The sequence below is a fragment of the Arachis ipaensis genome, chromosome B1 (assembly GCF_059453495.1).
Source record: "Arachis ipaensis isolate K30076 ecotype BB chromosome B1, ASM5945349v1, whole genome shotgun sequence".
Lineage (NCBI taxonomy): Eukaryota > Viridiplantae > Streptophyta > Magnoliopsida > Fabales > Fabaceae > Arachis > Arachis ipaensis.
Genome location: NC_142436.1, coordinates 6,723,692 through 6,750,990, shown reverse-complemented (window position 1 = coordinate 6,750,990; position 27,299 = coordinate 6,723,692). Strand labels below are relative to the sequence as shown.

The window sequence follows — 27,299 nt, the reverse complement described above, 5'->3', positions numbered from 1 at the left end:
GAGAATTGAAGAAAGGATATTGGAGTTACAATGAAATGAACGAGCTCCTTATATAGCTGAAAATTATTATCCTATATATATCATGTCTGCACATATAACAATTTCTTTAAATATGTATCTTGTCTTCAGCAAGGACGGGATTGTTATGAACGTATCTCGTCCCTGTCATAGACGAGATACGTTTAAAAGGATCATATCGTCTTATTTCGTTTGCAGACTAGAAATACTACTAATAATTTTTTATACATTTTGTTTATGACAAGGGGATGAGATACATTCATAACAATTTTATCCTTACTGAGGATGAAATATGTAATAAAGTGTATAATCACATCGTCTTATTTCATCTATAAACTAAAAATACTGTTAATAATTTCTTATATATTTTGTAGGGGTGAGTACGGTCGGTTTGGTTCGGGTTTATAGTAAAATTAGAACCGAACCGATCAAAATGTAATTGGTTCGATTTGGTTCGAATTTGTATTTTTTTGTATATGTATCCGAACCAAATCAAACCGATTAAGAATGGATTGGTTCGATTAGGATAATTGGGTACCCGATGACTTTGAAATTCATAAAAAAAACCAAATTTTTATCTTAAAAATTTAACCAGTACAATAAACATGTAACATCAATAGAAATAATCCAAACATGTTAAACACCAAATACATTAAAAACTAAACTCATTAAAATCCAAACATATTAATAATGAATAATAGAAAAGTCATATATATTTTTTTATTTAATTAATATATGATCGAATTTGCGGGTTAGTTCGGGTTTCGCACCCCCAAAACCGATACCTGAACCAATCACCAACAAAAGCTATCGGTTTGGTTCGAATTGAACCCAATTACTCATTGATTTTAGAACTAATTTAATTAGTTCGATTCGGATTTAGACGGGTAATCGAGTACTCGCTACCCGTGCTCACCCCCTAATATTTTGTTTATGACAGGGGATGAGATACGTTCGTAACAATTTTATCCTTATTGAGGATAAAATATATAATAAAGTGTATAAACATAAATTTATGTGTATTTATAACTGTAAATTAAAATAAAAAAAATAAAAAATAAAAAAAAAGAAAACAACCTAAGAGGGAAGAGTGGAGAGTGGAGAGGGAATAAGGGAAAGGGGGGTCACGCGTGGGGGGAAGGTGTGGCCATTAAAAGCAGGGAGGCAGTGACTACCTACTTTTCGTGTAAGGATTGAACCATTAGGCCCATAGTGTTCCTCTCTCTTCATATTTTTCTTTCTTTTCTTTAATCCATTATGTCACATTGCATTTGCCAATACAAGTTGGAAGAAATGATTAAGTTTTGGACTTGATTCTTTGGTCAGAAAGGGGGAAAAAAGTTTCGGACTTAATTTGTGATTTTTTCTTGAGATATTTTAAATATTGAGATTAATTTTATTAAACTCACAATATAAAAATTTTTATATAATTATTCAATTAAATTTATATATTTAAATAATTTTTAAATAATAATTTAAAATTTTTTTATGATATCGTAATATATAATTAGATATATGTATAAATTTTTTATACTATGATTACATAAAAATTAATTTCTTAAATATTTAGGTAATTATTAAATTTTTAATTAATGAATAATCTTATTTAATTTTTTTTTGGCATTTAGAGATAATTAGTGAATTTTAAGATAACCCTAAATTAGTCTAATTTGGGAAAATAATAATTTATCGGAGATAAGATCTAATAAATACTCCCAAAATCGACTTTTTTTTAAATAAATAAAAAAATTATATTTTTTAATTTGAACAAACGTATTAATGATAATATTGATGTTTTTTCGTAGTACGTTACGATTTTGCATTCACAATAAATTTTTGCAGACTCAAATTGTGAAAATGCTTTCTCTCTATATTTTGCGGTTTGAGCCTATGAAATTGCAGTGAATACAAAATTGTAACAAATTATGCGAAATCGTCAATACCAATATGTTTGTTCAAATCGGAAAAATATGGAATTTTTATTTATTTAAAAAAAAAAACCCAAAGCCTATTTGCTTATAAATCATATACTAGGGGTAACTTTTTCAACGGGAAAAAAGTCACATTATATTAAACTATTGATATACCTTTTTCTATATTGATTCCTTGGACTGTTGTTTGATGTGTGTTATATGACATATGATACTTTTATGATGCATGAGATGTTACTTCCTGTCCACAAAAAGTGGAAAGAGGCTAATATTAAGATTAAGATACATACATATGCGCATCTGAATCTTGTACACTAAAGATTGGGATATCAACTTCTTCTCAATATTCTCAGCATATCCACAACACTTTAAAATGATAAAAAAATTATATGTTTCCACCTTGTTTGATGAATGAGAATAATTTTTAGTCAAAATGTACTTTACATCCTGAAATATAGATCATCATGGGCATTTCACTCTTAAAATTAAAAAATAATAACACAAATTGACTCAAGTAAAATTTTGAAAGTAGTGTAAATTGACCAGATTGTTGTCATCTCTTTCCACTTTTAAATTACTTAAATAACATAAATTTCCTTTAATATTATTTATTTATATTTAAAAAAAATATATTTTAGTTCTGTTTTAATTTATATAATTCTTTCGAGATTCTGTCATAATTTATAAGCAAACTGAAACACTGAATAAACCATTGTGAAAATATCATGAAGAAAGCATCATGATGAAAGGTAAATTCGTGACAAGCAGTAGTAAATTATGAACAAAGGTAAATCCATTACAAGTGGAACAGAATATGAATGAATATTTGTATATAAGTACAGGTTGAAAGTGAGTATAATTAGAGTGGCCAAATACAATATTTAATGATAAAAGTTTTTTAACTCTTGTATATCATAGAGAGAAGATTAAGAAAAACAAAAAGGAGGGTATAAAGTATACCAACAAGGATCTTGTGAATTGTGAGTGTTATTATTCGTGAATCAAGTAGTTTCGTTAATTTTTATTAAATTAGATTATTACATAAATCTGGACTAAATATATATAGAATTAAATGGCTAGAAAAATTATTTTACAAAATCTTAATTTTCGTGGTATCAGCTTCTTTGAAGTATGATTCATTTGTGAATTTTTCAAAAATTGTAATTAGATAATATTAAAAAAATTATTTTATTTAAATAATTTGTCTTAAAAATAATTAAGTGATCATCATTTCAAGATTGATTTGCAATGCTCTATCTAAAACTGGAAGAGTTTATTTTGAGAAAATTTTCTTAAATAAATTAAAAAAATTGATATTTTAAATTAATTTCAAACAACGTTAAATATAAAAATAATTATTTAATTTAAACTCAATATAAATATTTAAACTAAATATGATATCAAAATGTCAATTAAAATTTTAAATGTTATTATTTGAATTTTTAAATTTATATTATTTTGAAAAACAAATAATTAATTAAACTTAAAAAATGAATAATTAAACAAAAATCATCTTTTATGAAAAATATAAATCTATTTTTAAATTGAGAAGTTATGTTTAAATTAAATACAATTTTAAAATTCTAATTTTTTAAATAAAATTTAATTGATTTAAAAAAAAAAGTTAATCAAGGTATTTCCATGAAAATCACACCACAAGTCTAAATTGATTACAAACACCACATTGTGATGACGAGGCTACTGTTGTACGGCTTTTTTATATAAATAAATATATGAAAAATTTTATTTTCAGGAATACGCATGGATTGAAATTTTGTCTGAAATACGCATGGCCAACTCAACGGCGTCGCCCACGAAATAGAGTTGCCCATCAACTCACCTCCGGTGCCCGCGAAATGGTGGGGACAGCTGCAGGGTCCAATTCACCTGCGGCGACATGAAATGGGGGAACAGCCATTTAGTGGCTGCCATCCACGAAATGGGGAAATCAGGGGCGGCGGACACGAATTGGTGCACTTCATGTGTACCGCCCACGAATTGGGACCATAATTTGCCTATATAAACGCTCCTGGATCATCCCCGAAAGAAGCCATTATCTACACTCTCCTCCTACTCTCCAAAATTGCTCTCAACCTCATCACTTTCTTTCTTTCTTAAAAATTTTCGGGTATTAAGATTGGTATGCTATTTGTATGGCTTCGGGGAACGTTTACGTGATTATATACCCTAATGGAAAAATTTCTCATACAGCAGAAGGTATTACATTCGTTTGCGACGATCCACTGTAGATAATGATTCCGCCACAGACATCGTTGCAAGATTTGAAGAATCTGATTCTGATGCATACCGGAATGGTTGGAAAAAAGGAAATCACGAAGCTGACTTACAGGATGCCAATTGCAGTGGCCAACTCGTTTGCGTATCAAAAAATGCAGATAAAATCTGATCAGCATGTGTCGATGATGTTTTCTTATCATCGCAGCATAGGAAGCATCTATTAGTTGGAGCTTTGTCTGAATCTTCAAGATATTGGTGGAAGCTCGTCCAGTTCGAATAATGTGGAGGGTGTCAGAAATCTTGGAGCGGCTGATTTTGTTCCGGCTTGAGATACCAGTAGGGCCCCAAGTCCAAGCTTCAACGCGTTCGTTCCGCGGGAACAAAATGTAGCTATTCGTGAAGCACGCCTCGCCCCTTCTACACATGTTGGGTTCGATAGAGTTCCTGATGCTGCTATTGCAGGTACTTCTGACGAGGATGACATTGAAGATTTTAGTGGTGATGAGGCAGAAGCCGTGCCGGAGACGCAGCCTCTGCATGTTGATGTTGTTCCTCCAACACGGGTCAAACCGGAAGGTGGTGGTGTATCTTCCTCCACACCAGCACACTACCTGTCTTTAAATCTTGGAGCAATGCATTCGAGTAACGCAGAGGACAAACCGAGCAGCTACCCTTTGTCAGGCGAGATGGAGTTCGAGATTGGGTTGAAATTTCTTAACCGGGAAACAGCGATGCTAGTAGTAAAAAACTACAATATCCGTAGGAGTGCAGAATATAAGGTGGTAGAGTCAGACCAAAGTAGGTATGTATGTCGATGCAAGCAGTTCGGGGATCAATGTCGTTGGATGGTATGGGTTGCAAAGACAAGGTCCTCTAGATTTTGGAAAATTCGAAAGTACGAAGGGCCTCACAGTTGCTTGGCAAATTCAATGTCTCAAGACCACGCTCAACTCGATAGCAATGTCATATGTCAGCACATATTCCCCATGGTGCATGCTGATGCGACAATTTGTGTAAAGGTGTTGCAGGGATCGGTAGAGTCAGCGTACGGTTACAAGGTGTCTTACAAGAAGGTTTGGCACGCAAAGCAAAAGGCAATGATCTATGGTGATTGGGACGAATCGTATCACCAGCTGCGTAGATACCTCAATGCTCTGCAAGCGTTCGTCCCAGGTATTACTTGCATTTTATTATCGAACGGTCTTTGCTTTTAATTGTCCGTTTAGTCCTTTAGATGTTTCAATAAGTAAGCATTTTCGCTCCAGGGACAATTGTTGACCTCCAAACGCCACCGTACTATGTCGGGAACACACTAGAGTGTGATAGTGTCATGTTTCACCAGGTTTTCTGGTCATTTTTTTCATGTGTTGAAGCTTTCAGGCACTGTAAACCGATGGTGTCAGTAGACGGAACACACCTGTATGGTAAGTACGCAGGCACCCTTCTGATGGACATAGCACAGGACGGCAATAACAACATTCTACCCGTCGCTTTCGCAATTGTCGAAAGAGAGAACACAGATTCATGGTACTTCTTCCTCACCAATTTGAGGAGGCATGTCGCAACTCGGCCAGGAGTTGTGCTTATATCCGACAGGCATGCGGCCATAAAGGCCGCATTGGAACGTGAGGGGTGTGGTAGGGAACACAATGTGTATTGTGTTCGACATATTGCCTCCAACTTCGCAACCAGTTTCAAGAGTAAGGAAGCCAAAAGATACCTGGTTAATGCTGCATATTCGAAGACACAAGAGCAGTCGCAGTACTACTTGGAGCTAATCAGTAGCGAGGATCCGGTAACATCTCTGCAGATGATGGAGTGGATCCGAGGGTTAGAGCCACCTAAATGGCTGCAGCACCTTGATGAGGGCCGACGATATGGTCACATGACGACGAATCTTTCTGAGTGTATCAACTCCGTCCTCAAGGGCACTAGAAATCTACCAGTCTGTGCAATTGTCAAGTCTATGTACCATCGCCTGAATGAGTTATTCGTCCTCAAGGGTCGGCAAGCACAAGCACAGATTGCAAGCGGTCAGGTGTTCTCACAGTTCTTGCAAAAAGCGATACTAGCGAACCGTGAGGGAATTTCCCAGATGTTAATGACGTCATACGATAGAGCTACTACTATATTCACAGTCGACGAGATAGCTGCTGTAGGGGTGCAGTCACGGTTCCGGGTTAACCTTCAGTACCGTAGATGTGATTGTGGTTACTTCCAGGCGTTACACTACCCTTGTGCACATGCTCTGGCCGCCTGCGCATATGCGAGATTGGACTGGAAACAGTACGTTGATTTAGTCTACCGTGTTGAGAGCGTGTTTCGGGTCTATGAAATGGAATTCCAGCCATTGCCGGATGAGGAGATGTGGCCCCCTTCAGAAGGACAACGTATCCGTCCCAACCCCCTCCTACGACGTATAATGGAAGGACGTCCGGTGTCTACTAGGATACGGAATGAAATGGACGAGGTTGAGCCAAGACCAGGTAAGAGGTGCGGCCTTTGCAGGCAACCAGGACATACCAGGCGACATTGTCCGCATGCTTTTGCAACCTAAGTTGCAGCCAATTTGCTATAATGTATTTTTATTCCGAGTGTTTCTTTTTCCCTGTACTGGAAAAATCCCAAATGTTTCGTCTTTTTTTTATTTAATGATGCTTGATGATGTTGTGTCTGTTACATTTGCGTTCTCGTTTTGGTATAATGATAATAAAATGTGGGGCTAACATTACTAAAATTATAATCGTGAGTAAAAAGATGACAACAAAGTAAATCCATACTTAAAACAAGTACCGATACAGCACATCAACTTCAAACAAGTAACGAAACAGCACATAAACTTTAAACAACTAACCAAACAGCGAATGTAAACAAGTAAGAATAACTCACAACAATACTAAACGATGAAACCAACAACAGAAGGAAACTAACATAAGACTAATGGTGGTGGTGACCCAATCTGCCGCCTGTGCCACACAAAGGGGCTTGAGTGTCCCTGCGGGGACGACCGGCCGGTCCCTCAACCTCATCCGCTGTAGCATCAGCCTCTGTGTAAGAAAGACGTCGGCCAGGCATCTGCATGGCGTCATATGGTCGAAGTGCAGAACTGGCTGTGTCACCAATGGAAGCGGATCTCCTCCCCGCAACAGCAGGCTGCGTGTATGTGTCGGAGCGAGGCAGGGTGAGTGCAAGATCTATGGGTGTGTGTGGGGATGATTGCTGAGGAATGAAATGATCCAACCCGTCGAATAACGAAGAAAAATTTGTCCACCTAACTCTGTCCATAGAATCAATCAAGTCTTGCGTACCTCCCTGGGATGAACCGCCCACCTCGTAGCTATTCTGATATGGCATAAACTGCTGGATGGAAGAAGGATGGGGGGTCCGCTGGTACAAAAGGTTGCGGGTAGTAGTAGTCCCCGGAGATTGGAGGAGCATGCGGTGGAATATGGTGTCCCATGTCTGGCTCAAAACTGGGTTGGTCTTGTTCTGGCAAATCTTGCTCATCCTCCCAAACGTCAGCATGACCTTCAACTCTGCCTTTGCGGGGACGGCAACGCCGATGGTCTCGGGGAACCGTAGGCAAATTAACCACGGAGACTCTTCCATACTATACCGACGCGTCTGGGGAGACAACGTCACCCCGCGGGTCATGCAATGCATCAGGGGCAGACAAAAACCTCCTTGTTCTCTGAGAGTACCACCTATAGTAATCCTGGCTGGGACGCAATGTATCTGCACGATCAATCTGCAGCCGAAATGCATCCGTGTGTGATGAATGGATTTTTGATGGTATAGAATTTCACAAATGAATTCTCGTTGTAAAGTATAGTTTCTAAACCAAGCAATAATCCTTTCATACAAAAAGTTGTTTGTCACTAGTACAAACCCCTAAAATTTATAAACCGAAGTATTGGACCTCGGGTCGTTCTCCCTAGGAATTACAATAAAGTGTCTTGTTATTGGTTATGAGTTATTTTGGGGTTTTGGATAAGAAGCATGAAAAGTAAATGGCAATGAAAATAAACTATAAAAGGCTCTTGGCAAGGTGTGAAAATTAGAAGTTCTATCCTAGTTATCCTTCTCAATTGTGATGAGAATTGTTCATTGCTACCACTTAGTTAACCTCTAATAATGGAGGAAAGTCAAGTGGATGAATCAACTTGATTCCACTAGTCCTAGCCAACTTCCAAGGAAAGACTAGCTTTAGTGCACTCCAAACCAATTAGCAATCTCTCCAATTATCAATCAACAAAGGAATTAGATAACTCAAGTGTCACTAATTACTCTACCTAGGCCAAGAGGAACAAAATCTACACTAAAACTAAAAGAGACATTTCAACAAACACATAAAGTGCAAGAGGAGTAAACATTATTAAATGCAAGAATTAAAGGAATCTACAACTACAAAAACAAGAGATCACAATAGAAAAGCAAAGAAGACACATTTATTATGAATTACCTCTTATTGAATTGGAAGAATGTAGAAGGAACAATACTAGATCTACAACAAAGTATAAGAACAACATAAAGGAAATTACAACAAAGGAATAGAAGAAGATTGAATGTAGCAACAAAGAATTGAGAGATAGAAGTGGAAGAAAGCAAAGATTAAAACCTAGATCTAAAAACTAAACCTAATTCTAATCCTAATTCTAGAGAGAAGAGAGAGCTTCTCTCTCTAGAAACTAACTCTCAAAACTAAACTAAGCTAAAACTAAACTAATGGTAACTAACTTCTAAAGTATGAAAAGTATGAAAAAGTATGAAAAGTATGAAAAGTATGAAAAGTATCTTCATTCCTCCTTCAATCCTTGGCTTAAATAGCATCAGAAATGAGTTGGATTGGGCCCACAAGGCTTCTAAAATCGCTGGCCACGTGTTGCATTAAGTGAGTCATGTGCCACCAACGGCGCGTCCGCGTACCGTGCGCGTGCGCGCCCCTATGCGCGATGCAACTATGGCAAATCTTATATCGTTTCCAAGCTCCGGATGTTAGCTTTCCAACCCAACTGGAACCGCATCATTTGGACCTCTGTAGCTCAAGTTATGGTCGTTTAAGTGCGAAGAGGTCGGCTTGACAGCTTTCCGGTTCTTCCATTTCTTCATGAGTTCTCCAACTTTTCATGCTTTCTTTCTTCATTCCCTTGATCCAATCTTTGCCTCCTAAGCCTTAAATCACTTAACAAACATATCAAGGCATCTAATAGAATCAAGGTGAATTAAATTTAGCTATTTTGAGTCCTAAAAAGCATGTTTTCACATTCAAGCACAATTAAAGGAGAATATACAAAACCATGCTATTTCTTGAATAAATATGGGTAAAAGGTGATAAAATCCCCAAAAATCAATACAAAACAAACCGTTAAATTGGGGTTTGTCAACCTCCCCACACTTAAACCAAGCATGTCCTCATGCTTAAACCAAGAATGAAGTAAGGGTATGGCATTTATTCAATGGAAACTAACTAAATGCAATCTACCTATATGCAACTATCTAAATGAATGCAAGTGCTTGGTCAAAATAAATCAATTCCCAAGAAACATATATGCACAAGGGCTAAGGACTAGCAAGTCTAATCCACAATTGAATTGAGTTATTAAATATTTTTACAAGCTTGCATGAAGAATGATGATCATAGGTGAAAACATGTAATTGAGCATCAAACCCTCACCGGATGTGTTTGCACTCTATTCGCTCAAGTGTTTAGGGTTGATTCACTCAATTCTCCTCTATTTCATGCTTTCCAAGATTTGTTTTTCTTCTAACAATCAACATTTATTTCATGCATGCATACAAGTATCATGAGGTCTTTTCATTGGTTGTAATGGGGCCAGGGTCAAGGTAGGATGCATATTTGGTCAAGTGAGCTTGAAATTTGAATCTTTGATAAGCTTAAACTTCCCACCTAACCTATGACATCCTATACAATTAAGTTCTAACCTAACTACCCATTTTCTCACTTTTTCACATACTCATGCATTTTCTTTTCATTTCACAGCACTTATGCATTGATCTTATTGAGCTTCACTTTGGGGCATTTTGCCCCCTTTTTATTTCTTTTTTTTTCGTTTTCTTTCTTTTTCCATTTTTTTCTATACTTTTCATATATTTTTTTTTTCTCATTTTTTCTTTCTTTCAAACTATATACAAGAGTACCAATGCATAAGGTCTATACATTTAATCAATACATGAGCATGACGAATGGATTATTGACGGTTTAGAATTTCGCAAATGAATTCTCGTTGCAAGTATAGTTTCTAAACCAATCACTAATCCTTTCATACAAAAAGTTGTTTGTCACTAGTACAAACCCCTAAAATTTATAAACCGAAGTATTCAAACCTCGGGTCGTTCTCCCTAGGAATTACAATAAAGTGTCTTGTTATTGGTTATGAGTTATTTTGGGGTTTTGGATAAGAAGCATGAAAAGTAAATGGCAATGAAAATGAACTAACAACTATAAAAGGCTCTTGGCGAGGTGTGAGAACTAGAAATCCTATCCTAGTTATCCTTCTCAATTGTGATGAGAATTGTTCATTGCTACCACTTAGTTAACCCTTACTAATTAAAGGAAAGTCAAGTGGATGAATTGACTTGAGCCACAAGTCCTAGCCAACTCCCAAGGAAAGACTAGCTTTAGTGCACTCCAAACCAATTAGCAATCTCTCCAATCACCAATCAACAACGGAATTAGATAACTCAAGTGTCACTAATTACTCTACCTAGGCCAAGAGGAACAAAATCTACACTAAAACTAAAAGAGACATTTCAACAAACACATAAAGTGCAAGAGGAGTAAACATTATTAAATGCAAGAATTAAAGGAATCTACAACTACAAAGGCAAGAGATCAACAATAGAAAAGCAAAGAAGAACAATTATTATGAATTACCTCTTATTGAATTGAAAGAAAATGGAAGGAACAATAGTAGATCTACAACAAAATATAAGAACAACATAAAGGAAATTACAACAAAAGAATAGAAGAAGAATGAATGTAACAACAAAGAATTGAGAGGTAGAAGGAGATGAAAGCATGAATTAAAATCTAGATCTAAGATTATTGAAACCTAATCCTAATTCTAGAGAGAAGTGAGAGCTTCTCTCTCTAAAAACTAACTTTAAAAACTAAACTAAGCTAAAACTAAACTAATGGTAACTAACACATGTTTCCCTCTTCACTCCTTGGGTTAAATAGCATCAGAAATGAGTTGGATTGGGCCCACAAGGCTTTAGAATTCGTTGGCCACGTTTTGCTTTAAGTGAACTAGGTGGCAGCAACGGCGCGTGCGCGTACTTTGCGCGTGCGCGCCACCATACGTGTAGCAACTATGGCAAATCTTATATCGTTTCGAAGCCCCGAATGTTAGCTTTCCAACCCAACTAGAACCGCATCATTTGGACCTCTGTAGCTCAAGTTATGGTCGATTAAGTGCGAAGAGGTCGGCTTGACAGCTTTCCGGTTCTTCCATTTCTTCATGAGTTCTCCAACTTTTCATGCTTTCTTTCTTCATTCCCTTGATCCAATCTTTGCCTCCTAAACCTTAAATCACTTAACAAACATATCAAGGCATCTAATAGAATCAAGGTGAATTAAATTTAGCTATTTTGAGTCCTAAAAAGCATGTTTTCACATTCAAGCACAATTAAAGGAGAATATACAAAACCATGCTATTTCTTGAATAAATATGGGTAAAAGGTGATAAAATCCCCAAAAATCAATACAAAACAAACCGTCAAATTGGGGTTTGTCAACCTCCCCACACTTAAACCAAGCATGTCCTCATGCTTAAACCAAGAATGAAGTAAGGGTATGGCATTTATTCAATGGAAACTAACTAAATGCAATCTACCTATATGCAACTATCTAAATGAATGCAAGTGCTTGGTCAAAATAAATCAATTCCCAAGAAACATATATGCACAAGGGCTAAGGACTAGCAAGTCTAATCCACAATTGAATTGAGTTATTAAATATTTTTACAAGCTTGCATGAAAAATGATGATCATAGGTGAAAACATGTAATTGAGCATCAAACCCTCACCGGATGTGTTTGCACTCTATTCGCTCAAGTGTTTAGGGTTGATTCACTCAATTCTCCTCTATTTCATGCTTTCCAAGATTTGTTTTTCTTCTAACAATCAACATTTATTTCATGCATGCATACAAGTATCATGATGTCTTTTCATTGGTTGTAATGGGGCCAGGGTCAAGGTAGGATGCATATTTGGTCAAGTGAGCTTGAAATTTGAATCTTTGATAAGCTTAAACTTCCCACCTAACCTATGACATCCTATACAATTAAGTTCTAACCTAACTACCCATTTTCTCACTTTTTCACATACTCATGCATTTTCTTTTCATTTCACAGCACTTATGCATTGATCTTATTGAGCTTCACTTTGGGGCATTTTGTCCCCTTTTTATTATTTTTATTATTTTTTTCTTTCTTTTTCTATTTTTTTTTCTTTTCCATATTGTTTTTCTTTTTCACTTTTATTTCTTTTTCTTTTGTTTTTCTTATTTTTTTTCTTTTTATATACAAGAACCTCAATGCATAAGGTTTTACATTTGATTAATGCATGAGTATGTACCCAATTCCCAATATTTCCAATAACATTACAAAACTACCCTTTTATTCACCCAATGTCCCAAGATTTCCACACTTGAATGATACTCACACACACTAGCCTAAGCTAATCAAAGATCCAAATTAAGGACATTTATTGTTTTTCGCTTTAAGGCTAGTAATGTGCTAAATTAAAGAATAAGTGGGTTAAGCGTAGGCTCAAATTTGGCTAACAAAGGAAGATAAAAGGTAAGGCTATTTGGGTAAGTGAGCTAAATGAAATGATGGCCTCAATCATATAAATGCATGAATACACAAAATAATGGACATAAAGAATCAAACAAATCAAAGATTACAATCATAGAAAGAGAATAATGCACACAAGAAGGAAGAAATAAGTGGTTATAAGATGTAACCACATCATTAGGCTCAAGTCTCACAAGCTTGTGTTCTTAGCTCAAAACATGTTCCACAATATATATAATTCAAGCAAGTTCTATGAAAAGTTTTCACTCAAATCAATTGACATGCCCTATAGATAGAAATCTTGAAAAATTCTCATTATCTTGACTAAGCTTATTGTGTATACATATGCAAAAATAAGAAAATGCAAGTAAAAATCCTAAAATCCTAAAATGAAATGCAAAAGTGTTGGGATTAGAAATTTGTCACCCAAAATCGCCGACCGGTCGGACGACCTCCCCACACTTAAAAGTTTGCACCGTCCTCGGTGCACTCAAAGATGAGCAAGGGGGTACGGCGAATCTCCAGATTGCTGCGTGTTCTTAGTCTTGCTTCCATGTTTGCTTGTGGTGTATTTATCATGAAAAAACAAAAATACAACACCATAAGATGAGAAGATATAAAAGTAAGGAAGCATACATTGTTGGAATGAGGTAAATCACTAGAATGAGGTGAGTGAATTAGTGTGACATTAAGAAATATTAGGTGTGTGAATTCTAAATTGCGCAGTTTAGAACACACATTAGTATAAAGAGCTATGTCACAAAAGAAGCATGCACTTCACTTATCCTAGTGTGCTTGAGATGCTTTAAGTAAGCTTGTAAGGTAAGACAAGCATTAGAGGAGCATGAAAGCATTCAAGTCAAACATATGGATGGATATAATCATGAAATACAATGCATTAAGGTAAATGCACAACATCATCCATCAAGAGGTTGCCTAATCGAGGGAAAAGGATCCAAATCACATGGTGGCTAGCTACAACATGCAATTCAAAAGAGTTATAAGCTCGAAGACAATTCTCATCACTTGGTATTTTTCAAAAGGTCAGCATGAAGAACTCAAAACCAAGTAGCAAAATATAACCTCAATCATAGAATCCAACAAAGATTATCTAAAAATATTCATGCTAAAATAGCATTTAGGCAATAACGGATATAGCAATGTATAGTAAACAAAGTCAATACTCCAACACTTATGATGAAAAGAGAGAAAATAAAATGAAAACTAAACTAAAACTAACTAATCAACTAACTAACTAACTAATTTGTTAACTAAAATAAATGGTTGTCAATGGTGTTTGGAAGTGTTGGATGAGGGGTAGGAGGAGGGAAGAAGAAAGGAAAAAGGGAGAAATGGAAGGAGGAGAAGAAAAGAAATGGATGGAAGAAAGGGCATCCACGCGCACGCACGCATGGCGCGCGCGCGTCGTTGGCTTATTTCGAGAGTAGCGCGTACGCGTCATGTGCGCGTACGCGCGAGTTGGTTTGTGCGAAAGGCACAACGTTGGCGCGGCGCAGGCACAACTCTCTGGAAAATGTATGGAGGTTGGAACTTCTCAATCCACGCGTACGCACGCATGGCGCGCGCGCGTGGAGGGTCGGAAATGCTGTAAGTGCGCGTACGCGCCATGTACGCGTACGCGTGGATGGTGCTCTGTTTTTCAAAATTTTTTTCTATGTTTTTTTTTTTGCACCAATCCAAGCATTCCAAACCTCCAAACAGCTACCAAAACACCATAAAACCTTATTTAACATACTTAAACTACCGAACATACTCAACTAACTAAACAAAACATGAAATTAAGCTAATTCTACCAATATATACAAAAGAGAAAATGAAAGGATTTTACCATGGTGGGTTGTCTCCCACCTAACACTTTTGTTTATTGTCCTTAAGTTGGACTTATGGGGAGCTCCTCATCAAGGTGGCTTGTGCTTGTATTCATCTTGGAACTCCCACCAATGCTTAGTTCTCCATTGTGCCCCAAGATTCTTCATGGATTGAGCCAAGTCTTGATGGAGTTCTTCACAAGCTTGGGGCTCCCAAAGTTGATCCTCTTCTTGTAATCCGGGATCCCATATTTTGTCTTCACACCCATCTCCAAGTTGATTACCATTAATCCATGTGGGTGGTGAGCAAAGTGAATTCTCAACAAAGTGACTAAACATCCTTCTAGACCCATGTACTCTAGTTATACACCAACCTTTGCTATCAAGCTTTGGACATGTGACCATAATGAACCTAGAATGATGCTTCCAACCACTAACCATCTCCTTTTTACTCTTAAAGCCACTAATTTTTCTAAGTTGACCATCCGTCTCAAGCAAACCATATTCAAGGGGAATAACAAAGCTTAAGTATAAGGAATTTACCCACTTGAATGAGAGAATGGATGGTGGTGGCTTGGGGAGAGGTATCTCCAATGTGCTTGCAAGCTCTACTCCCTTGTTTGCTTCCTTGTCAATCTCCACCTCTTCATAAACTTCTTCATTCTCAATCCTTTGTTCATCAACTTCCTCTAACTCTTCAACATCACTCAAGTCATAAATGGGAGGTTGAGAGAAATCTACCTCCACATCACTTTTAAATTCATTGGGAGAAGGTTCTTCAAATTCAAAGGATTCTTCACCAAGAAGATTGGGTGCATGATCTTCATCACCAAGGGAACTCAATTCTTGCTTCATTCTCTCCAAGTCTTCATATAGAATATGCCTCGGAGGTTGTGCACATTCCTCCTCAACATCAAATTTACTCTTCTTGGAGGGATTTTCTTTAATTTTAGCTTCCCATGGAGGTTCCGCATCTCCTAAGTCTTCAACCACTTCTTCCTTTTCTTTAATAATCATAGGCTCCTCCAATTGTTCTAACACAAAGTAGCATTCCTCCTTTTCCACCGGAGTTTCCAATCTTTCCTTCATGCTATGCTCTTTAATTGGTTCTCCACATGTGACCATGGGAGTGCTTTGAGTGCTCAAGCATTGGGAGGCTAAAATGCTTACTACCTTGGTCAAGGTAGCCATAAATTCTAGTGTCTCCCTTTGCATTTCTCCTTGCCCTTGAAGTATAAGGCTAAGGGTTTCATCCATTGAGAATTGGGGTGGATAAGAGGGTTCATTGTCTTGGAGAAAGAGTTCATTATAGGAAGGTGGTTCTTCTTGGTAAGGTGGTGGTGTGTATTGAGGTGGTTCTTGGGAGTAGTAATCTTGGAATTGTGGTTCCATGTATGGCTCATATGGTTCAAAAGGAGGCTGGTATGGTAGGTAAGGATCATGGTCATATGGAGGTGTTTGTTGAAAATAGGCTTGTGAGTGTGGTTGAGGTTCATGTTGAGGATATGACTCATAGGCATATGGTGGTGGTTCTTGAAAGTCACAAGGAGATTCACCATAGCCATTGGATTGGTATGCATCATAGAATGGCTCTTCTTCATAGTGCATTGGTGGAGGTTGTTGCCATGGGGATTGATCATATGCATATGACTCCTCCCACCTTTGATTGTCCCATCCTTGATACACATCTCCATTGAAGTTCCCATTTTCTACAACATAGTTGTAATCACGCTCATAGCCAAAGTGAGAATTCATAGTGAAAAGTAAAAATAGGAAACAAAAGCTAACAAGAAATAATGAAACAAAGTCCTAGAACTAGCAAAAACTAACAAGCAATCCAAAAATCAAGCTATTCACAATATTCACATATATACAATAACCAATAACATAACACCATTGCAACTCCCTGGCAACGGCGCAATTTTGATGAATGGATTTTTGATGGTATAGAATTTCACAAATGAATTCTCGTTGTAAAGTATAGTTTCTAAACCAAGCAATAATCCTTTCATACAAAAAGTTGTTTGTCACTAGTACAAACCCCTAAAATTTATAAACCGAAGTATTGGACCTCGGGTCGTTCTCCCTAGGAATTACAATAAAGTGTCTTGTTATTGGTTATGAGTTATTTTGGGGTTTTGGATAAGAAGCATGAAAAGTAAATGGCAATGAAAATAAACTATAAAAGGCTCTTGGCAAGGTGTGAAAATTAGAAGTTCTATCCTAGTTATCCTTCTCAATTGTGATGAGAATTGTTCATTGCTACCACTTAGTTAACCTCTAATAATGGAGGAAAGTCAAGTGGATGAATCAACTTGATTCCACTAGTCCTAGCCAACTTCCAAGGAAAGATTAGCTTTAGTGCACTCCAAACCAATTAGCAATCTCTCCAATTATCAATCAACAAAGGAATTAGATAACTCAAGTGTCACTAATTACTCTACCTAGGCCAAGAGGAACAAAATCTACACTAAAACTAAAAGAGACATTTCAACAAACACATAAAGTGCAAGAGGAGTAAACATTATTAAATGCAAGAATTAAAGGAATCTACAACTACAAAAACAAGAGATCACAATAGAAAAGCAAAGAAGACACATTTATTATGAATTACCTCTTATTGAATTGGAAGAATGTAGAAGGAACAATACTAGATCTACAACAAAGTATAAGAACAACATAAAGGAAATTACAACAAAGGAATAGAAGAAGATTGAATGTAGCAACAAAGAATTGAGAGATAGAAGTGGAAGAAAGCAAAGATTAAAACCTAGATCTAAAAACTAAACCTAATTCTAATCCTAATTCTAGAGAGAAGAGAGAGCTTCTCTCTCTAGAAACTAACTCTCAAAACTAAACTAAGCTAAAACTAAACTAATGGTAACTAACTTCTAAAGTATGAAAAGTATGAAAAAGTATGAAAAGTATGAAAAGTATGAAAAGTATCTTCATTCCTCCTTCAATCCTTGGCTTAAATAGCATCAGAAATGAGTTGGATTGGGCCCACAAGGCTTCTAAAATCGCTGGCCACGTGTTGCATTAAGTGAGTCATGTGCCACCAACGGCGCGTCTGCGTACCGTGCGCGTGCGCGCCCCTATGCGCGATGCAACTATGGCAAATCTTATATCTTTCGAAGCCCCGGATGTTAGCTTTCCAACCCAACTGGAACCGCATCATTTGGACCTCTGTAGCTCAAGTTATGGTCGTTTAAGTGCGAAGAGGTCGGCTTGACAGCTTTCCGGTTCTTCCATTTCTTCATGAGTTCTCCAACTTTTCATGCTTTCTTTCTTCATTCCCTTGATCCAATCTTTGCCTCCTAAGCCTTAAATCACTTAACAAACATATCAAGGCATCTAATAGAATCAAGGTGAATTAAATTTAGCTATTTTGAGTCCTAAAAAGCATGTTTTCACATTCAAGCACAATTAAAAGAGAATATACAAAACCATGCTATTTCTTGAATAAATATGGGTAAAAGGTGATAAAATCCCCAAAAATCAATACAAAACAAACCGTCAAATTGGGGTTTGTCAGTGCGCCGATTGGACCATACCTCAAACCACTCGGATAGTCGAACCGGCCACCATCCGTCATCATTACGGGCCGATTGTCGGTGGAAGGTATCAATATTAAGGGGAGGGTTTGGAGGTCCTTGCTTTCCCCCAAACTGTCGCAACACTCGGTGAACATTTAGGATCTCAATCCATCTGAAAAATATTAGAGGTACAATGGCGGTATAGAAATCTCCATGTGGGTGGCCGAGGAATTCAACAGGAACTCTAGACAGAATTCGGGGCTCCATGTATGGTTGCCAAACAAACTACAAAGAAAAGGAACCCCGTCACTACAGCCATATAGGCAGTTATTAGAAACATATTAATAACAAGGGTCACCAACCTCGTCCACCTGCAGATTATCCAACCGCAGACGGTGCCTAAGTAGGCGCTGCTCAGCATAGTCATTTTGTCCTTTTTTTCCCTGTCTACCTGTTGGACAACGACAAACATAATAAAAAAAATCTATTTCCAACATGAAAGGAAAAATGATAAAAGTCAGAAAGTGTGGAGACCGATAACATACCTCGTGGCTAAAGAAAAACTGTACGGTGTCGTGACATTCGGGGCCCAGAACGGTAATCTGTAGTATATCCACGACATGAGCAATGTATGACACCCGGCCATACCCTCAACACTGTAATCTGTTGCTAGACACATAGCACGATATAACCAACAGAGGACGGTACTACCCCAACTGTAGGTACCGATGGCATCATAGTCAGCCAATAAAGGCAGATATCGAACATGGACTGTGTTGTTGGCCTTGTCAGAAAGAAGCACGCCTCCCAACAAGTAAAGTATGTAACAACGTGCATACTGCATGAGGCCATTATCATCTAAGTCAAGCGGCATCTGCTGAAGACGAGTTCTGATCCACTTCAACTTGATGTTGTACTTAGTTGTCCCTACGTGGCCGGCGGGAACCTCACCTAGAAGTTCATGACACCATTCCCAAATATCTCTTCGGTGAAACTTACTCCATGACCTCAACGTACCACTAACAGGCTGACCATTAACAGGTAGACCTAACTGCATGGCTACATCCTCCAGGGTTACAGTACACTCACCCCAAGGGAGATGAAAGGTATGAGTCTCTGGTCGCCATCGTTCGACAAAAGCACTAATAAGTGGATTGTCGTATTCGAAGCGCTTGATCAAAGAGGCATGATAAAATCCGGTGCGTCTCAAATAAGGCTCAAGCCTTTCCCGCCTAATTTCCATGGTTGGATCATTGGGCTTTAACATGAAAACTTCAACGAGCGTGCCATGAGGAGTAAGAACACGTGTGGGCTACAACATAAGAAGCCAAGAAAGACAATAGTTAAAAATACTATATAAAAATTTTAAATATCAAAAAAATTAGTTCTAACAATCCCTAACAATAGCAATCGGATTAATGATGTAAACTAACCTTATGGAATAAATGTGCCGCTATATGAAGTTCGTCCAACCGGTTCAAATTCTCCTCCACATTAACCCCACCCTCACTCATATTAAGTTAATTTTTTTTAAAACTCACCACCACAAACTCACCTCTCAGCTTTCATTTACCACTCCAACAACTTTTTTTTACCCCTATTCCAATTGAACCGTGCATGAGGTCCCTCCCTACATCCCTTTTATAACACTCTTGTCTCCCTTTCCAACTGCCCCCTGCCACCCAACACAGCCAATGCATGTGAGCTTGCTGCTGCTGCCGCTTTGACCAGCCAATTCGTGGACGCCAAAAACGAAGCTCCCCAATTCGTGGGCCCGCCAGCTAATTGGCCCATTTCGCGGCCGGTGGGCTAGACATGCCCCAATTCGTGTGCGCCGGCCATGAGATGCTTCATCTCCTTGGTGGCAGCCACGAAATTACAAAGCCTGCAGCTGTCTCCTTCATTTCGCGGGTGCCAGGGATGAGTTGATGGGCAACTCCATTTCGTGGACGATGCCCTTGAGTTGGTCATGCGTATTTCAGACAAAATTTCAATCTATGCGTATTCCTGGAAATAAAGTTTTTCATATATTTATTTATATAAAAAAATCACTGTTGTACTCCTTGAATCACCCTTCAGGCATTAATAGACATCAAAGACCATTAGTGATATAATACATTTTATGCAAACTTCTATTCTATTCCCATTGCACAAATGTATCAAAATTTTAGTTCCAAAAGCGACCGAATAATAAAATAATAAGAGCAATACCAGTATACCACATGAGATATTTTTATACTAATATAAATTTTAAAATTTAAATTTTAATAATATAAAAAAATTTCAAGTTAATATTAATAATAAAATATTAGTTCTTTAACATTTTTCAAGTACATATGAGAGTTGCCACTTTTTCCTACATTTGTGCAAGACAGAAAAAAGTGTTAGCCTTCCCACCATAATCCATGGCATATCCCACCATTTGTATTATTTAACCGAAAATTTCTAACAAAAATTTGTATGTGAAAAATAAAGTAAAAATTTGTATGTAGTTGACAAATTTAATTAAATTATTATTTAATAATTTTTAATTATAAATTTTATATAAAAGTAATCACACGTGAGTATTCACAAAAAAATAATATTTGGCCTCCTTAAGTAATCCTTTCTTCAACACACTCCACATAAGAGGCTTTACTTTTGGTGATTTCACATTCCTCCACAACTATTAGACAATATATTCTTATTTTATGATGTATAAATATTGATACGAATATAGAATAGATATGATATGGACACACAGATATGTGAATTTAAAATTTTTATAAGATATGAAGACACAATATATATATAAAATATAAAGTATTTTTTAGATAAATTAAAATAATATTTTAGTATTTTATTAATATTAAAATATAAATTAATTTTTTAATTATTTTTAATATATTTTTAATTATATAAAGTATTTAAAATATATTTTGTTTTAATAATTAATAATATATATTATTTCTAAACTCATTTTAAGAATACATGTGGAGAATAAGACTGGACACACTGATACATGATGATATTTAGATGTGTCCAAACGTGTCCAGAGAAGAATTATTTATTTTTTATTAAGACACGATTAGACATAAAAAACACGCGTGTCGGATGAGTGATAATGTGTGTCGTGTTCAAAATATGTCCGACACAGGTATACGACAAATCAAACAAGTGTCCATGTTTCATAAATTTCTATATATACATCCATCTTTGCTACTAATGACTTGTGAAGAATCTTTGATAACTTGACAATATCTATAAAACCAATCCATTTAACCAATTTTGATAAATCAAATAGTTAACTCACTCGTTCACTTAAATAAGTATCGAATATTTAAATTTCCCTTTGTTCATGTAGTAATTCATTAACTAGTAGACAATGACAAACCCTTAATAAAACTAGTCAGAAATTAATTTATTTATGGAACGTAAAAAGGTGTTGTGCAAGTATATTGTATCATGGTGAGTAATCTATAAATGTGAAACTGCTACAGTCAGTAACCTGCAAAACGCAGGTTACATTTTGACTTAGCTAATATAAAAAAAGCTGCATGCACTGCAAAACGCAGCTTGCGTTTGGCATGGGAGGAGAATGAAACTGCGAAACGTGTCCCTGCCCCCTGCATGCCAACACCTCGAAACTCCAAAACGCAACATGCGTTTGACAGGCAAAACGCAACCTGCATTTGGCAGCCTCCCCACCTACATGTGTGACACGTGTAAAGGGGAGTGGTGGAGCCGGCCTTTAAAATCAAAACGCAAGCCATGAGAGTTTCAGTTTTCCTTTCATTTTTACTTGCTGTGAGTGAGAGTTTTGAGAGTGAAAGGGTTGGGGTTAAGGGTGAAAGGGAATAAGTTTGTGAGGAGGAAGAATTAGTGAAGGTTTGGGGCTTTATTTAGTGAAGAAGAAAAAATGGTTTGTAATTTTACTTTATCTGAAAAACACATTATTGAATATTTGAATCATTCTCGATGGGTAAGTAATTTTTTTTAATTTTATAATAAATAAATATATTTATTTTTATGTTCTTTATTTATATGTTTTAACTAATAAATTATTATTATTATTATTATTATTATTATTATTATTATTAATCTTATTATAATAATTATTACTGTTATTATTCTTACTATTATTGCTATTCTTAGTGTTATTACTATTGTTAGTAATAGTAATTTTTTTAATTATTTTTTAATAAGTTTTTAATTATTTTTTAAAATAATAATAGTAATAATACTGTTTAGTTACCATTTTATTATTATTATTATTGTTGTTGTTGTTGTTATAAAATACTGTATAATAATTTTTATTATTTTCTAATAATAAATAATAAATAAATATTTATTATTTTTTAATAATTTATTATCGTTTTTTGATAATTTATTATTATTTTTTAAGATAATAATAATACTGTTTAATTATTGTTGCTAATTTTTTTTTGAATAAATTATTAACTGATATTATTTAGAATTTAATTATTATCATTTTTCTTTTTGCAGGCTATCAGGAATTTGTTATCCAGAAAACTCGATCCGCCAGATACCTTTAATGAGGTAGCGGTAGCGGCACTGACATTGACTGAGTTTCAACACGTTTCGCAAGTATGCGAAATGAGAGTCATTCTGCACTACTGAGTGCCTTGGTGGAACGCTGGAGGCCAGAGACTCACACATTTCATCTTCCGATCGGTGAAGTGACGGTGACGCTGGAGGATGTGAACTATATTCTTGGTCTCCTGATTAATGGGGAGGCCGTTACGGGTAGATCAGACAGCAGTCACCAGTTTTTGGTGGAGAACTGTGTTGCATGTTTTGGTCTGGAGCCCGGTCAACTAGTGAAAAGCTTAACCACTAGTGACCTCTAGCGGAGCTTGGACCTGCACGTTGCGGACATCGGCTGCGGCTATGTCCCTCGCGTCTATATATAGTGCATCGGCGAGGACCACGTATATCCCGCGAATCCATCTCATTCAAGTAGCGGGTTGACTTCGGTCTTCTTTTTGTCGCGCGCCTCAATGCCCAGTTGGCGATCACCTTCGCTCCTTCATATCTATCCCACGTAGATGGGTCACCCATCGGAACAAACTCGCCTCTGTACACCTTGCAAATTTCAGACATCTTGTACACGTCGTGCACATATACTTGCCAATCAAGACGCTGATTGGCGCAACATGCAAGTGCGTGGCGACATGGGAGTCGCTCGACCTGGAAATGGCCACAGTCGCAGTGTCATTGCGCAAGGTTAACAGTATAAATGGTACCATCTTGCATTTCGCAAACCTCAAACATCTCGTTGTGCCTGTCGAACTGGTTGACCACAATATTTCCTGCACGTCGAAAGCTTTCTTCAACTCTCTTCGTTGCAAAATCTGAATACGTGAATCCGTTGCGGAGACGCTCATGAGCCTCGGTACTCTTTCGAGTGAACAATTCATTCAGCCGATAGAAAGTTGACCGGACAATGGCAGTCACAGGAAGGTTGCGTGCACCCTTCAGGACAGTATTTATGCACTCTACCAAGTTTGTCATCATATGTCCCCAACGATGACCACCATCGAATGCCAACACCCATCTCTCAACACCGATGTCATCGAACCATTGAGTATATGCCTCACCTTGCTCTTTAAGCCTTTGGTAGTTTTTGTTGTACTTCTGTTCCGTCCTAGAAGAGCCTGTTGAACAAACCATTTAATCATAAGCAGATGCCACAAATTTACTATGAATAGAACCATAACAACGAGTTGAAATACTTGTGTTCACCATGAGTTTATGCAAATATGGAGTCTTGAACCTCCTTAAGAAGTTGGACCCGATGTGCCTGATGTAGTACATGTGCCACGCTCTTGGTGGTGACCATGCACCATTACTACGAGCTATTGCAACGTCGATGGAGGTATGACGGTCAGAAATAATACCCACACCATCAATGGTAACAACATATCTCCGCAAATTGGTTAGGAAAAACTCTCATGCGTCTGCCGTCTCGCCCTCGACTACAAATGCAATAGGCACAATGTTTTGGTTCCCATCTTGTGCAACTGCTACCAGAAGTGCACCTTTATATTTTCCATACAAGTGCGTGCCATCAACCTGCACCAGTGGCTTGCAGTGTCTGAATACTATAATACACGGATAAAAGCTCAAAAAAATGAGGTGCAGAACTCTTACACCTTGAACCTCCTCACTCTCACGGTAAACAGGGAGCATTTTAATTTGAACACGAGACTTTGGCATCTTCACAGTCATTGCTTTCAACCATACTGGCAGAGTCTGGTAAGAAACTTTCCAATCACAGAAAACTTTTGCGACAAATTTCTGCTTTGCCAACCAAGCCTTGCGGTAACTTACAGTGTAATTGAACCTGGATTGAACTTCTGCAATAATAGACTTCACCTTTATCGACGGGTCTGCTTCGACCAACGGCCTAATAGCTTCTGCAATTGTGTCTGAGTCCAACTTGACATGATCTTGTGAAATCGTGCCCATGGTGCACGTGTGTTTGCCATTATATCTTCTGATCTCCCAACAAGATTTCTTTCGAATCAAGCTAACTCGAATAAGCCAATCACAACCTGCACCATAACCCTTACATTTCGCATAGAATGTCTGTGGCTCAAACTCATACACAGTGTAATCAACTCCTCTAGAGATGGTGTAGCTTTTGATTGCAGATATCACCAACTCTCTCGAACCAAATTCTATTCCAACTCTAAACTCACCATCTTCCGCCGCAGCGTTGCCTTCACCTACGACATGCGCACCACCATCAGTTAGACAAGGCAAATAAAATAAACACCATAGGTAACTTGAATTAATAATCATAACATACCCATGTTCGCATACTCAGGAAATTCCGGGACATGCATGGCTTCAAGATCTAGAGTCCGCATAAAATACGGAGCACCAAACGGGTGCTGGCCTACAATTCCATCCGCCTCATTCTGTTCCGCCGGATTGCCCGCCAGATCTCCGTCATCGTTTTCGTCATCGACTTCATAGTTGGCTTCGAACTCCTCTTCACTATCGTTGTTAGCTTCTTCCCAATCTATATCCCCGAGCTCGTCAACGTTGACCTCCTCGTCAAACGCGTCCAGCCCCGTATGTTGTTCGAACTCAATATACAGCTCTATCACCGGCACGTGAAATCGGGTTTGTCGATAAATATAGAACATCTGCTGCATGCTTGCTTCGTCAGTGATGGACATTATTTGAAACTGTATCAGCCCACCAAATACTTGTACAGGATTCCTGTACAAAATGTTGTTCACCCTTTTCGAAATGTGACTTTGTATATTCACACAAAGACTATTTTGCAACTCTACAAAACTCGTGCTATATGGAATAGCAAATGAAAACGGACATTCACAAACAAAAGCCACTCCTTCGTGTGTGTTCAGTATAATCTCACCATTATAATACACTCGTATATTTACATTATCCTCCATATTCTCACTAATAACCAAAAATCTCACAAGCATGAGATACATTGAAAGAAAGGGGAATGGGAGTACAAGTGAGAGAGCAGAAGTGAGGTGCGAATTGAAATTAGCTGTGTTAGCAATTTATATGCAAAGCTCTTTATTAAAATATTATTTCGCATACAAAACATAAGCTGCGTTTTGTAGATTTCAAAAAAAAAAATTTTCAGTCCAAATAAAACGCAACCTGCATTTTCTCTTTGTCCAACAAAATTTGAATAAGCCCATCTAACAAACGCAACTTGCGTTCTTACTTTTCTCAGAAACCAAAAAAATTTCAAATGCTGCAGCCTGAAAAATGAAAGTTGCGTCTTGTTTAATTTCAAAAAAAAAAAATGCTGGAAAATGAAAAACGTAAGTTGCGTTTTTTTGCTGAGACCCATAACAGTGAATACTTTTGCCATGCTTCCATTTCATGGTGTTACACCATGCTCTTTTCCATTTGCAAAAAAATAGCCGAAACTGGTTCGCGAGCTATCTTCCTCAATATGTACATACTCCAACGGCCACAGTCTGCGATGCTTCTATGTTGTTTTAGTATAAGCATGGAATCAACTCCATCATGCATGCAATGTCCAACCATAATTCCACCTACAACAATTACTCACTTTTTTTTTTCTCTTTATACATTCCATTACATTCATCTATAACGTGCGTGACATGCCACTCTCTCGCCTATGATGAAAGAAGAACATATAGGATCAAAAAATAAAATAATTTTTTTAAAATACAATTTTAGAGAACAAATTGTTAATTTTAAAATTTTAAAAACTAAAATGAAGCGCATAATTTATTGTTAGATTATTTAGGCACTTCAATGTTGCACATAACAGCATTTAATGATTTAATTGATTTAGAACAAGGTGAAAAAGGTCAGCACGGGACTTTTTAAGAATCGTGTACAGTTATTTGTTTTTCTAAAAAAAAAATAAAACTTAAAGCATAAAAAAAAAATATCTTAGAAATAAAGTTAGAAGTGAGCCGAATTGAACTGAATTAAACCAAGATCAAGCTCGATTCATAAAAATTGAATTTGCCTCCTAACTTGACTCATTAACAATCAAGTCTATTTTTTAAATTTAAGCTTGTTTCATCGAAAGCTCACGAATTGACTCGAGTTCACCAACTGGCTCAAATAATAGAAACATAATCTATAATTTTATATCAATAATTATAATTTATATATTTTTAAAAATATTTAAAAAGATTAATTTTATATATTATTTATCTATCAATAAATTATAAATTTTTTATTTATGTCTTACATCAAAATTATATATATAAAAATAAATATAAAATTTTAAATAATTAATATCATTGATATATATATAATTGAATCAATTCACGAGCTAATGAGTTGAGTTTATTCAAAATTAAGCTCAGTTCATTTAATTTATGAGCTCAATTTTAAGTTCAAACTTGGCTTACCAACTCACAAATTTATCTTATCGAACTATTAACGAAT

The 27,299-nt window shown here is 36.7% G+C and overlaps 1 protein-coding gene across 1 annotated transcript; it reads left to right on the top strand.

Moving 5' to 3' along the window:
• The first annotated feature begins 4,201 nt into the window (after positions 1 to 4,201).
• LOC107645222 (uncharacterized) lies at positions 4,202 to 6,744 on the top strand. Its single transcript, XM_016349202.1, has 3 exons — positions 4,202 to 4,374; positions 4,528 to 5,360; positions 5,561 to 6,744. Exons 1-3 carry the CDS (start codon positions 4,202 to 4,204, stop codon positions 6,742 to 6,744), a joined length of 2,190 nt encoding a protein of 729 aa, XP_016204688.1.
• The last annotated feature ends 20,555 nt before the right edge of the window (positions 6,745 to 27,299 follow it).